General features: G+C 39.1%; 1 protein-coding gene across 1 annotated transcript; it reads left to right on the forward strand.

Moving 5' to 3' along the window:
• The first annotated feature begins 6,397 nt into the window (after positions 1-6,397).
• On the forward strand, positions 6,398-8,874 carry LOC126026240 (cytochrome c oxidase copper chaperone). Its single transcript, XM_049785943.1, has 2 exons — positions 6,398-6,601; positions 8,783-8,874. The coding sequence occupies exons 1-2, from the start codon at positions 6,495-6,497 to the stop codon at positions 8,865-8,867; spliced, it is 192 nt and encodes a 63-aa protein (XP_049641900.1). The 5' UTR covers positions 6,398-6,494; the 3' UTR covers positions 8,868-8,874.
• The last annotated feature ends 4,028 nt before the right edge of the window (positions 8,875-12,902 follow it).

Here is a 12,902-nt window from a genome sequence, read left to right on the forward strand (position 1 = left end):
TTTTACACATAGCTTTTCTGTAAGACACCAGCCCCTTCCACCTTTTTGCATAGACCTGAGCCCTTACTCCTTTCCCACAAAATCACTGAATAAATTCTAGTAGACAACTAAGGATCACCTTTTAGTAATTATTTTTAAATTAAAACTATGGAACGTTTTAATCCTTCATATTACAAAGATACAGCAAATTGCAGGGAAATTGAGATACGACATAATAATTATTTTTTGCACAGAATCGATTAGGAAAACCAGAAAGTGAGTAGCTCAAGGTCATCCAGGGAAACAAGAGTTAGAAAGCCCAGCATGTCCCAAGCTTTGGCTCAATCTTCTTCCAGCAGCCCGATAGAGACTAAAGAACGGTCTGTCATCTTGCGCTCTGCACAGGACCCACATTCCTCAGGGCATGTCAAGAAACTGTCCCAAGATGTGAAAAAGCCATGCCCCGCAGTTTGCTTTTCTCCAACACTATCCAAGAGTGAACTTTGCATTTTGCCCTAAGTGAATCATATTCTGATAAACTTATTTTTGTTTGGGGGAGAGCTCGGGGGTTATTTCTGGCTCTTTGCTCAGAAATCACTCCTTGCAGGCACAGTGGACCATATGGGATGCCAGTATTACTTAGTAATTTTTAAAAGCAACTTTTCTCTTTACCTGAAAACCCAAATGGATCCTGAATTTCTGCACTGATTATGACTTTTAAAACACTTCCAGATTTTTGCCTGGTTAACATAAACATTAAGAACTAAGAGTGTTCTTTTGTGGACATAGTTTGGGTATATGCAAAGCATAGCTTTTATACTAAATTTATACATAATAAACCTCAAATATTACCTCCAACAAACAATTTACTTGTTAATTTCATATTCGGAAGGTAAAGGAAATCACTGTGTGGACCATTCTGAAACAAGAAAGTTAAGTGGCTGGAAATGAAATGAATAAGTATTTTAGTTTGAGAAATATTTTTTTGATCAGTTTTTCAAAGGCAGGAAAATGCACAATTTCTGAAACATAGTTGTTTAGAGTCTGAGTCACACACAGTGTTGAGCAAAGAAACCTGAAGACGCTTGATAATATCTTGAACACTACATATTCAAAGGAAGTATGGGGTGGGGCAAGACTTAACTGAAGTCAAGTTTGCTTTTAAGAAATCTTGAATTCTTTTCTGCTTTCCTTCTTTTTCTTTTTCGCTTTCTCCTTCCTTCCTGTCTTCCCTCCCCCCTCTCCCTCCCTCCCTTCCTCCTTTCTTTCTTCTCTATCTTTCTTTCTTTTTCTTCTTTCTTTTTCTTTCTTTCTTTCTTTCTTTCTTTCTTTTCTTTCTTTCTTTCTTTCTTTCTTTCTTTCTTTCTTTCTTTCTTTCTTTCTTTTCTTTCTTTCTTTCTTTCTTTTCTTCTTCTTTCTTTCTTTCTTCTTCTTTCTTTCTTTCTTCTTTTCTTTCTTTCTTTCTTTCTTTCTTTCTTTTCTTTCTTTCTTTCTTTCTTTCTTTCTTTTTCTTTCTTTCTTTCTTTCTTTCTTTCTTTCTTTCTTTCTTTCTTTCTTTCTTTCTTTCTTTTCTTCTTTCTTTTTCTTTCTTCTTTCTTTCTTCTTTCTTTCTTTCTTTCTTTCTTTCTTCTTTCTTTCTTTCTTTCTTTCTTTCTTTCTTTCTTTTTTCTTTCTTTCTTTCTTTCTTTCTTTCTTTCTTTCTTTCTTTCTTTCTTTCTTTCTTTTTCTTTTTTTTTCTTTCTTTTCTTTCACCTTTCATCACACCCAAAGCTATTTAGGGTTCTTTTCTTGCTCTACATTTCAGGGATACTCTGGCAATGCTCAACGAAACGTATGTGGTGCCAGGGATCAAGTGAGGCAAGTGCTATGTGCAGGGCAAGCACCCTAACTGCTGCACTGTTTCTCCAGCCCAAAACCTCATACTCTTTATTTTGTATTTGGGGTAAGGGCTTACTACTGACTATATGTTCAGGGATGACTTTTGGTGGGATTTGGGGGATCATATGGGATGCTGGGGAATGAAGCCAGGTCAGTTGTGTGCAAGGCAAGCATCTTACCAATACTATAGCTCCAGCCTCCAAAATATCATATTCTTAATTGATTCTACACATTTGGAATGACTTTCATCTAAGATAGTGATATCTTGACTTTAAAAATGTGCTTTTTTTTTTTTCATTTGCATTGGGGGTGCTGGGACTAAACCCAGGATGTTCCGGAATGACTCATGGCAGTAATGTTCAACAAACCTTGTGTGATGCTGGGGTTCAAACCAGGGCTCGCTGTATGCAAGAGAGCTAAGTTAAACTCTGCCATATCTCCCCTCCCCCAAATAAACATTTCCCTGTTTAACCAGGATGTTGATAACCAAAAATAAGCCTGTCAAAGACTAATAATTTGTTAATTTAAATAATTTAAATAATTTTTTAGTGAGGGTCAGAATGATAGTACAGAGAGTAGAGGGCTTGCCTTGCTTGGAGCTATCTGGGTTTGAGCCCTTGCACACATATGGTCCTCCAAGCACTATCAGGAACAATTGCTGAGTGCACAACCAGGAGTAAATTTTGAGCATAGCAGTTTGTGCCAAAAACAGGAAACAAACAAATATATATATATATATTCATAAAAATGACTAAAGTAATTTTTCCTGTATTTAGAATAACTCATCTCTTCAAGCTGTACCTAAGTAGAATTATATTCGTGGGTGGAGTTGGGGTATGGATGTGGGCCAAGCAGCTACCCAGAACTCTCTGTGCTGGTTTTTTCTTTCTGGCAACCATCAGCTTAAACTTTTTTTTTTCTATGTATCAGTGACGATTTGCCCTCATTTGTTTGTTTGTGTGTTTGCCACACATGGCTATCCTCAGGGGTTACTCCTAGCTTTGTACTCAAGAATTATTCCTGGTGGTGCTCAGGGACCATATGGGATGCTAGAAATTGAAACTGATTGGCTGAGTACAAGACAAGGGTCTTACCCACTGTAACTCTGGTCCCTGCTGTTGTTTTGGTGGAGGTAGGCCACATCCAGTGGATGCTCTGGAAGACTCCTGGCTCTGTCTAAGGGTTCTGTGCTAAGAGTATGCACTTAGCCTGTTGCACTGTCTCTTGGGTCCTTGGTTATTTTGTTTGTTTGTTTGGGTGGGGGGCCCACATGCTTACTCCTGGCTCTGTGCTCAGGGATCACTCCATATAGGGCTCAAATAAGTATAGGTAATCCTGGGGAATCAAAAATGGGTGAGCTGTGTGTGAGGCAAGTGCCCTGCCTGCTGTATTATAATTCCAGAACCCCTGATGATGTTTTTATTTATTTATTTGATGATGTTTTTAAATTTAACACTATTAGTTAATTTCTAGCTTGTGCCAGTACTCTGTTTTTCCCTCTTCACCTCCCCAGTGATAACTATTGGGATTTACCCCATTCCCTAAAATTTATTACATAACTGTCCTGTGACAATTATCTCCCTACGTATTCCCTTGTTTGGATGATCTTTAGAATATGGATGTAGGGGCCGGAGCAATAGCACAACTGGTAGAGCGTTTGCCTTGCATGCAATTGGTCCAGGTTCCATCCCTGGTATCCCATATGGTCCTCGAGCCTGCCAGGAGTGATTTCTGAGTCCTGAGCCAGGAGTGACCCCTGAGCAATGCCAGTTCTGGTCCAGAAACAAACAAAAAGAATGTAGAAATTAAATTGCTAAATCATGAGATGTGCAAGTATTTTTAAATTAACTGGATACTGTCTAACTGCTTTCTAAAATGACAAGACCAGTTAAATTCTCAACACCAGAATGAGGTATTCCTGTATCCTCAAGATATGCTTTTCTAATGTTTATTAGCCAAAATCTGGGATGGGAAATACCAACCCATGATCATAGAAGGTCTATGAAAAACATGTACAGATGTATAGTGTTACATCACTGTTTTATTTTTTACTTCTCTAATTAGTACCACTTAGGACAACTCACAATTGTTGCCTTTGAATTTTCTCAATTCTATGCTCTCTTTTTTTAATTAGGGAAACAAAGGAAAAAAGGGTTGAAATATATTTGCATCTAAACCAGAGCAATAGTATAGTAGATCATTTGCCTTGTATGTCATCTACCAGTGTTGATCCCCAACAACCCATATAGTGTTCCTCCCCATGCCCTCTCTCCAGCTCCCAGGAGTGACCCCTGACCACAATCAAGTGTGACCCCTCCAAAAAAAGAAACAACAAAGCATACCAATGAAATATATTTGCTTCTAAATATTATTTATAATATTTCTCTCTTTTTTTTCTATTGGGGTTGCTGTTCTTTATTATTTCCTATAAGTTCCTTAAGTATTCTAGACTTAAGGAACTTTTGGCCATGAATTGAAAATCATTTCAAAACCATTACCAATTTGTTAACTTTATTCCTGAAATCCTATGGAAAACCTCATACTGACATTTTATTTTTCAATTATTGTCAAACATGCATTTCTATATTCCTGGCTATTTATCATGCTTTTATTTACTGGTAGTACTTGGGATTGAGCGCACAGCTTCATGCATGAGGTATGTGCTCTAAAGCCTAGAGACACAGCTTTTTGGAATTTTATTTGATCTTTCCTGTGTACATCTTTAAAGCATCCACAGGAATCTTAGTGTGGTAGAGGTTGTTTATTTTAACCGCTTGTGAATTGGATTGTTCCATTGTCTTTGCTACTCCTCTTTCTATTCCCCTCTCCCCTCTCTCTTTTATTTTTGAATCACGCAAGTGCACTTTCAGTAAGCCACCCTCTCCCGCTATTCACTTCCAGCTTTTTGTCAAATTCTGCATGAATTAGGACAAACATAGTCTTATCATTCAAGGAAAGTGCTTTTAATAAAGATTTCTCTTTTATATCTTGGGCAAGACTTTTCCTTCTTGGGCTTCAATTTTTGACATTTGTGGGAGTATAGGACTGAAAAATCTCCAAAAGACCCCTGTCCACATCTTAATGAGTTCCTTTTCTTTCTTTCTTTCTTTTTTAAATATTAAAATTTGGGTCTCATGTTTTTGGCTAGATTTTGAAAAGACCAAAGAATGAGCATTTCTTGGCAATTTCATCCAATATCTAGAGATGTTGGAACATATTTAATGTAGTTGACTCTGTAGCTTGGATTTTTTTTTTTTTTTTGGTTTTTGGTTTTTGGTTTTTGGGTCACACCCGGCAGTGCTCAGGGGTTACTCCTGGCTGTCTGCTCAGAAATAGCTCCTGGCAGGCACGGGGGACCATATGGGACACCGGGATTCGAACCAACCACCTTTGGTCCTGGATCGGCTGCTTGCAAGGCAAATGCCGCTGTGCTATCTCTCCGGGCCCTGTAGCTTGGATATTTATATTTAGTTTTGTCTTTTAGTAACACCACCAATGCACGTGATCACCCTTAGCCCTTGGCCCCCACTATTTCATGTTTGTCTTTCTCCTCCTCTACTCAATTTCTTTCCTTCTCCTCACAATATTCTTTTTTTTTTTCAGTCAAATTCCTTCTTTATTACATGTATACCTATGCCTCCTTTTTTCTTTTTTTAAAATTTTTATTATTTATTATGAGAACAAAGATGCAAAGAAAGGGGACAAGGTCAAGTTACAGTGGGAAGACAATCACCCATAAACAGAATTCTCAGAAGAAATCCCCTGCTGACACCTTAATTTTGAACTTTCAGCCAAAGAACATTAAGAAATAGAAAACAGAACCCATGCACAATGACTTTGCTCCTCAAGTCCCCAGATTGTAGTACATTATATCACAATATTATTCTTTTTTTACACAGACACATTTTAATTCATCAATAAGATCTGATGTAAACACCATCTAACTTGGTTACTCTCTTCCATATTCCACCAAGAGAGAAAATAAAGTTGTTCATTTAATGAGTCAACTATGATCTGTGTATCAATATAATAATGATTGAAGACTGGGAAATTATATTTATTATTATTTTTTATTTATAAACTCATGTATTTAATTATTTATACTTTTATTTGTTTATTTGAACATTTGTTTATTTAATAATATTTTATTATAAACACCTTGGTTACGAACATGATTGTGGTTGGGTTTCAGTCATATAAGAGGACACCCCCCCATCACCAGTGCTATATTTATTATTTTTAGAATGCCAATTAACTACTGGGACTATTTTATTATACTAGAGGAAAGAAAAATAGCAACAACACCTCTACTCATAGTAACCCTGGGAGGAAGATACCAAAAAATTAGTGGCTAGAAACAATATCTCAAGATTTACATACAGGGAGTCAATGCTGCCTTTCTGCGCCTGCGCGCTCCCATTCATGCTAGCCTGGAGCTTTTTTTTTTTTTTTAATGCTTGCGCTCTATTTGGACACGCCCCCTCGCCCGACCTCCCGCCCTTTCCTCCCAGATCCTGGGAGAGGCGGGACTTCCGGCAGCGTGGTCACGTAACTGCGGAAGAGACGGACGGCCTTCCGGTCCGCGTGCGTTGAGGGATCAAGGTGTCTTCTTCGCCTGTTGCTTCGGGAGCCAAAAAATGCCGGGCCTGGCAGCCGCAAGCCCCGGCCAGACTGAGTCACAGGAAAAGAAGCCGCTGAAGCCTTGCTGCGCCTGCCCCGAGACCAAAAAGGCTCGCGATGCGTGGTCAGTGCGCAGCGGGGGTGGCGGCGGGCCCGGAGCTCCCACTTCCGGTCGGGGCTGCTGCCCTGCCTGGGGCCCGCCTGGCTGCAGTTGGGACACCAATGGAGGCCTTGGGGAGGGAAGGGAAGGGAAGAAAGATCTGGTCGCATTGGCCGGCCCCTGCCTAGTGCACTCTTGACTTCTGCCTGTGCTTTTGCTTTTGCATTTACTTTTTTTTTTGTTTTTACTTCTGCCTGGAGTATGGAGTAGAAACGGTGCATTAAACCCATGATGTTAGTGAAGATCTGGACCAAAGATTGAGATACCTACCACATGGGAGGGCAGCGTGGCTAGATTTTGAAAAGACCACCAAAGAATGAGCATTTCTTGGCAATTTCATCCAATATCTATCCAGTATATTTTTATACATATTATATACATAAATATGTATTATTTATATATCATTTATATCCATATACGTATGATACATTGTATATACTCTCCTTTTAAGGAGGGTTGCAAAGAGCCATATCCAGATTTTTTTTTATAGGACTAAAGAGTTAGGACTAGTCCTAGGTGACCTCTCTCTCTCTCTCTCTCTCTCTCTCTCTCTCTCTCTTTCTCTCTCTCCCTCTCCCTCTCCCTCTCCCTCTCTCCCTCTCTCCCTCTCTCCCTCTCTTCCTCTGCCTCTCCCTCTCCCTCTCCCTTCTTCCCCCTCCCCCTCCTTCCCTCCTTCCTAGCCAGAGATTGAAGCCAGGATTTGACCCATGCAAGGGAAGTGGCAGATCTGCCACCTTCCTGGCCTACGCTGGTGGTTTTGCAAGTTTTGAATAATGCTCAAAATAGTACTTGGTGGCACTTTCATTTTATTTGATTTGTTTAGTTTGGGGGCCACATCCGGACGTTCTTAGGGATTACTCTTGGCTCTGCACTCATGCTGGGGGTGATCATATGGATGCCAAGAATTGACCCAGGGTCTGCCGCGTGCTAGGCAAACGCCCAACCCTTTGCATTATACTGTAGCTCCGGCTCCCTGCCATCTGTTTTTAAGTTTTCTTCTCATCTTATACAGCTTATATTGTGAAATAAAATTCTTTAGGGAATTGGTTCCACAGTCACAGTGATTTATTGCAACTTCCAATGATTTAGTATGAAAGAGCCTGGGATCCTGAGTTCAGAGTTTGAATTCTGGCCCATGAACTTTGTGACCGTAACAAGTGATTGAACTAGAGTGTACTAGTCCAGTGTTATTTTAAAGGTTAATGTTAATAATCAGTAACATGGATTACCTCTCATAGTATTTACAGCATTCAGTACACACCAGGAACTACTGGCTGTTACCTTCATAAGGCGCACCCTCTCTGGGCCGTTATTTCCTTTGGCAAATAATCCTTCAGTGTTGTTAGAAAAAGAACCTACTTACCCCTTAAAAGCTTTTTGGTAGGTGGCGGGAGTTTGGGCCACATCCCGCAATGCTAAGGGGTTATTTCCGGCTTTCCACTTAGTAATCAAGCCTAGGGGGCTCAGATGATCACCTGGATGCTGAAGATGGAACCCAGGCCAGCCAGCCACTTCGAAAGCCAAACATGCTACTGACTGTATTGCTCCCCCCTCCCTTTACATTTCTTTTACATCAATTGTTTTTTGTTTGTTTGTTTGTTTGTTTTTGGTTTTTGTACTACACCCAGCAGCGTCAAGGGTAACTCCTGACTCTGTTTTCAGAAATCACTTCTGACAGGCTCAGGGGACCATATAGGATGCTGGGGATTGAATCCCCTACTGGCTGTGCATCATTTGCTTTAGACCACTACAGCTTTGTATCTATAGTCAGGAATTAGCTAACAATTTTTTGATGTTTGTCCCCTAGTTTCAGGCTGTGGCCCCCTTAAAATAGGATGGGGAAGAAGAGGGCATGTAACACTGTTTATGGGACTGTTTATGGGATATTGTTTGATCTACATGTTTAGTTACCAACACCTCAGACTTCTTTTCTTTGAAACATCTTCATAGGTATGGAAAATACAGCAAGATCCAATAAAAGCAGCCATTTGGTGTAAAAAACTTTTTTTAAATTAAAAGCCTACATGCTTGCTACATTTTATTAGAGCCAAGTTTTGCCTCATTATTTATCACTCATGTATGTTTATTTACTGCTAATGTGCTTAGTGACTATTTCGTTAGGTAATATTATATTTATTTTCATAGTATCATCGAGAAAGGAGAAGAACACTGTGGACATCTAATTGAGGCCCACAAGGAATGCATGAGAGCCCTAGGATTTAAGATATAAAACGGTGAGTGGTACTTTTAGATGGGGGAAAGGTAACCGGAAACTTATGGCTTTTTGTATGTGTATTAGAAGATAAATATTTAAAAATCTAGTAGTCACTGTTGACATTATTCTGAGTTATTAGGCCATCCATTTAATCTGACATGGTTAACTATGACAAAAAATTACTGAATTTCTTTTTTTTGGGGGGGGGTGTGTCACATCCGGCAGCACTCAGGGGTTACTCCTGGCTCTACACACAGAAATTGCCTCTTGCAGGCACAGGGGACCATATGGGATGCCGCAATTCGAACCACTGTCCTGCATGAAAGGCAAACGCCTTACCTCCATGTTACCTCTACAGCTCCAAAATTACTGATTTTCATTGCTCCCTAATGAAAAGCTTAAATGATACTAATAAATTGAGAATCATTCCTTGTGTTCGGAAAAGAGAGGATTAAGTTTTCTAGAAAGGGTTTTGGCAAAGAAACTTATAACAACACAACCAGGTGTATGTGCAACCCAAAAAGTTATAACAGCAGCAACAATGAAGGGGGTGGAGGAGGTAACAAAAATTAAATTAAGGCCAGGAAGATAGATCAACGCTCAGGGGCACATACTGGGACCTGTGAGAATCCATGTATACATGACCCCCAGAGCATTACTTTAATTTATTTATTTTTGGGGTGGGCCATACCCGGCAACGCTAAGGGGTCACTCCTGACTCTGCTCAGAAATTGCTCCTGGCAGGCAAAGGGGACCATATGGGATAACAGGGTTTAAACAACTGCCTATTCTGGATAGGCTACATGTAAGGCAAACGCTTTACCACTGTGCTATCTTTCTAGCCCCCATATTTTATTTTATTTCTTTTAACTATTTTTTGATTGATTGATTGGTTTTTTGGCCATACCCAGCAGTACTCAGGGGTTACTCCTGACTGTGCACTCAGAAATTGCTCCTGGCAGACTTTGGGGACCATATGGGACACCGGGTATCGAACCTGGGTCCATCCCAGAATGGCTGCTTGCAAGGCAAACACCCTACCACTGTGCTCTCGCTCTGGCCCCACAAGGTATATTTCTTAACCACTATACTATCCAGTTCCACTTTTAATGGTGCAAAACCATTATCTATTACTAATATAATAGTAATAGTGAACCTGGCTTCTTTCTAGCTTCTCTTTCATGTCTCTTTGGAATTTCACAGGTGCTGTCTTTCTCGTTGAGCTATAAAAAGAAAAAAGGATGCTAAGAGACTTGTCCTAGACTGATAAGTCTCACTGTGTAGTGGAAAGCTGTCCAGGCTGAATTTTTTTGTTTTTTGTTTTTTGACCCACACTCAGCAGTGCTCAGGGGTTACTCCTGGCTCTGCTCATAAATTGCTTCTGGCTTGGGGGACCATATGGGATGCGGGGATCGAACCTGTGTTCATCCTGGGTCAGCCGTGCGCAAGGCAAATACCCTACCGCTGTGCTACCACTGCGGCCTCTAGGCTGAAAACCTTGAGGCTTTTAGTTTTCCAAATAGGTTAGCATGTTTAGTGTAGCTACATTCAACATTTATGAAAACCTCAGTCCTTTCTGGAGTTTTAATTTTACTAAAAGAGACATAATATTTTGCCTCTCTGTACTCACACAGATATATAGTAAAGCTACTCTATATATGATATACTTAAGTAATTTAGACTAGAAGGTCTTTAAAGAAACCCAGGGTAAATCATTCTATACGATAAATTTGGGAATGAGCTACGCTCTTAAAAAAAGTATACTGACTGTTTTTAAAGATACCAAATCTCAGTAGATGTTTATGGTTTCTATATTCAAAATCTAAATGAATTTTTTCCTTCTAATCACATACGTAAAGTTGGTGTTTAGGACTGAGCTTACCTTGAAAAAAACGTGGTTTTTAGGAGCATCAAAATTTGTCTTAGACTTCCTTTGGACCTCAGAGTTGACACAGCTATAAGGAGCATATGTTTATAGGGCCAGATAGTAAGAACTACAGTTAAATTATTGGACTTCTGCTTCCTGCTCAGGCACTTAATTTGTATTTAAAAGAAAAAGGTACTACTTATACACTTTCAGTAACAGTCTTGCAAGCCATTGCCTAAAAGGGAAAAAGAAAATGTGATATAGAGGCAGGCGGAAGGACAGGAAGGAATGGGGTGGGGGCATTGGGGAAGGAAAATGGATACTTCTGAACTTTGTTTTCTCATCTATAAAGATACGATGATAATATCATATGCCCGATAACTTCAAGCAGTTTTTGAAGCCATTTGGGATATTAAATGATTTATGTATGGATAGATTTTGGAAACTACAAAATAGAAAGTTGAACAAATAAATACCTATATCTTGGGTGTCGAGGAGAGCAGATTTGCATTTGAGGTCTGTTGACTACATGCCTCAATTTTGTATTTTTGAATGTTCTTTGTAGTTCCAAGAACAGCCTGATATTTAGAGTGCCTTTCTCAGAATTAAAAATGTCATTTTTAAAGTTTCAGGAGCCAAGTTTCTGAGTACTCCATCAGTTCCCCACTATCATAGGGGAAATATGTAGAATAGTAAAGTCAAAAAAGACTTAAGTTGATGTAGAATGACAGTTGTAGAATTACAGCTAGATCTTTGGGGCCGGAGAGTGTACGGTAAGGCACTTGGTTGCCTTGCACTCAGTTGAATCAGATTTGACCACTGGCATCACTTAGTCTTCAGCTTTCATTTGCCACTTTTCATTTTTCCAAATGGATTCAAAAAAGCTTTACCTTTACTGTGCCTTTGGGAATAAGTAACTTTCCACAGGAAGTGCCAAGTTTGCATTAGTCAGGAGGGGAGTTACAAGTCCCTTCACTTGTATGTCTGTAAAAATAAACCATTTTATCTTTTGGTGAAGGGAATGTGGGGGGGGAGGTTTTACATGTATACACATACACTTTGTAGCTTGAACAATTTGAATGTTGTCTCTAGGAAAAGATACACACTTGAAATTTGTATTTTTCTATGTCATGAGTAAAATGTTTTGAATAATTTTGTTTAGAATTTGTAGCAATTTAGGGGCTGGAGCAGTGGTGCAGTGGTAGGGTGTTTGCCTTACACATGGCTGACTTAAAAAAGACCGAGGTTCAATCTTCCAGCATCCCATATGGCCCCCCCCCCAACCAGGAGCGGTTTCTGAGTGCATAGCCAGGAGTGTCACTGGGTGTGGCCCCCCCAAAAATAGAATTTGTAGCAATTTGTTACTAGTATTTGGCATTTATTTATAGTGGTCTTAATTCCATTAACTCCTTAAATCTGGCATGATCTTTTGAAATCTAACTTCCTAAAATAAATCTCTTTTTTGTAGGTGGTCTTCTTTGACTGACTAATTGCTGAAGAATGAAGAAAAATGAATAAGTCTGGGAGTTCTTTGATGCACTTTAACAAATGTGAAAGATGTATTTATAATTTATTAAAAAAATAGGGGAAATGTCCCTGGTCAAAAAATGTTCATGTGTTTTTCTTTTTGAATTATTCATTTTTTTTCTTAAGAGGTATAGTGTGACAAATCTAGATGTTTCTTATGTTTTTGTGCCTTTTCGCATATTCTAGATATTTTTAATAAGTCAAAGCAGATAATAGTCTCACCCAGTGAAATTTTTAAAATTATGTGCATAGAAGAAAATAACCTTTTATTAGTTCAGAGTATGTATAATGGTGATAGTGTCTCATCGAAAGGTTTGGACATATGGGCCATACCTGGTAGTTCTTGGGCTCTCTGGGCTCAGTGCTTTGGACAGGGCAAAGGTTGTTCAGGTGGTGCTCAGGAGACCATGTAGCACCAGTGATCTCCCTGGGCTTCCTTCATGCAGAGCAGATATTCAACCTCTTGACCTATATTCAGCACCATGTTTTGTTTTTGGATTTTTGATTTCTTGTGTCTTAATATTTTAAATCATTATTGTTTATTAGTTTTGTCTTGAAATTTGTTCTTTGGGATATTAGTAAATTACTATTAGTAGTAGTAATAATAAATGATGTTACCACAATAATTAAAAAAAATAAAGAACATTGTAGTTGGC

Source organism: Suncus etruscus, chromosome 13 (assembly GCF_024139225.1).
Source record: "Suncus etruscus isolate mSunEtr1 chromosome 13, mSunEtr1.pri.cur, whole genome shotgun sequence".
Taxonomy (NCBI): Eukaryota; Metazoa; Chordata; class Mammalia; order Eulipotyphla; family Soricidae; genus Suncus; species Suncus etruscus.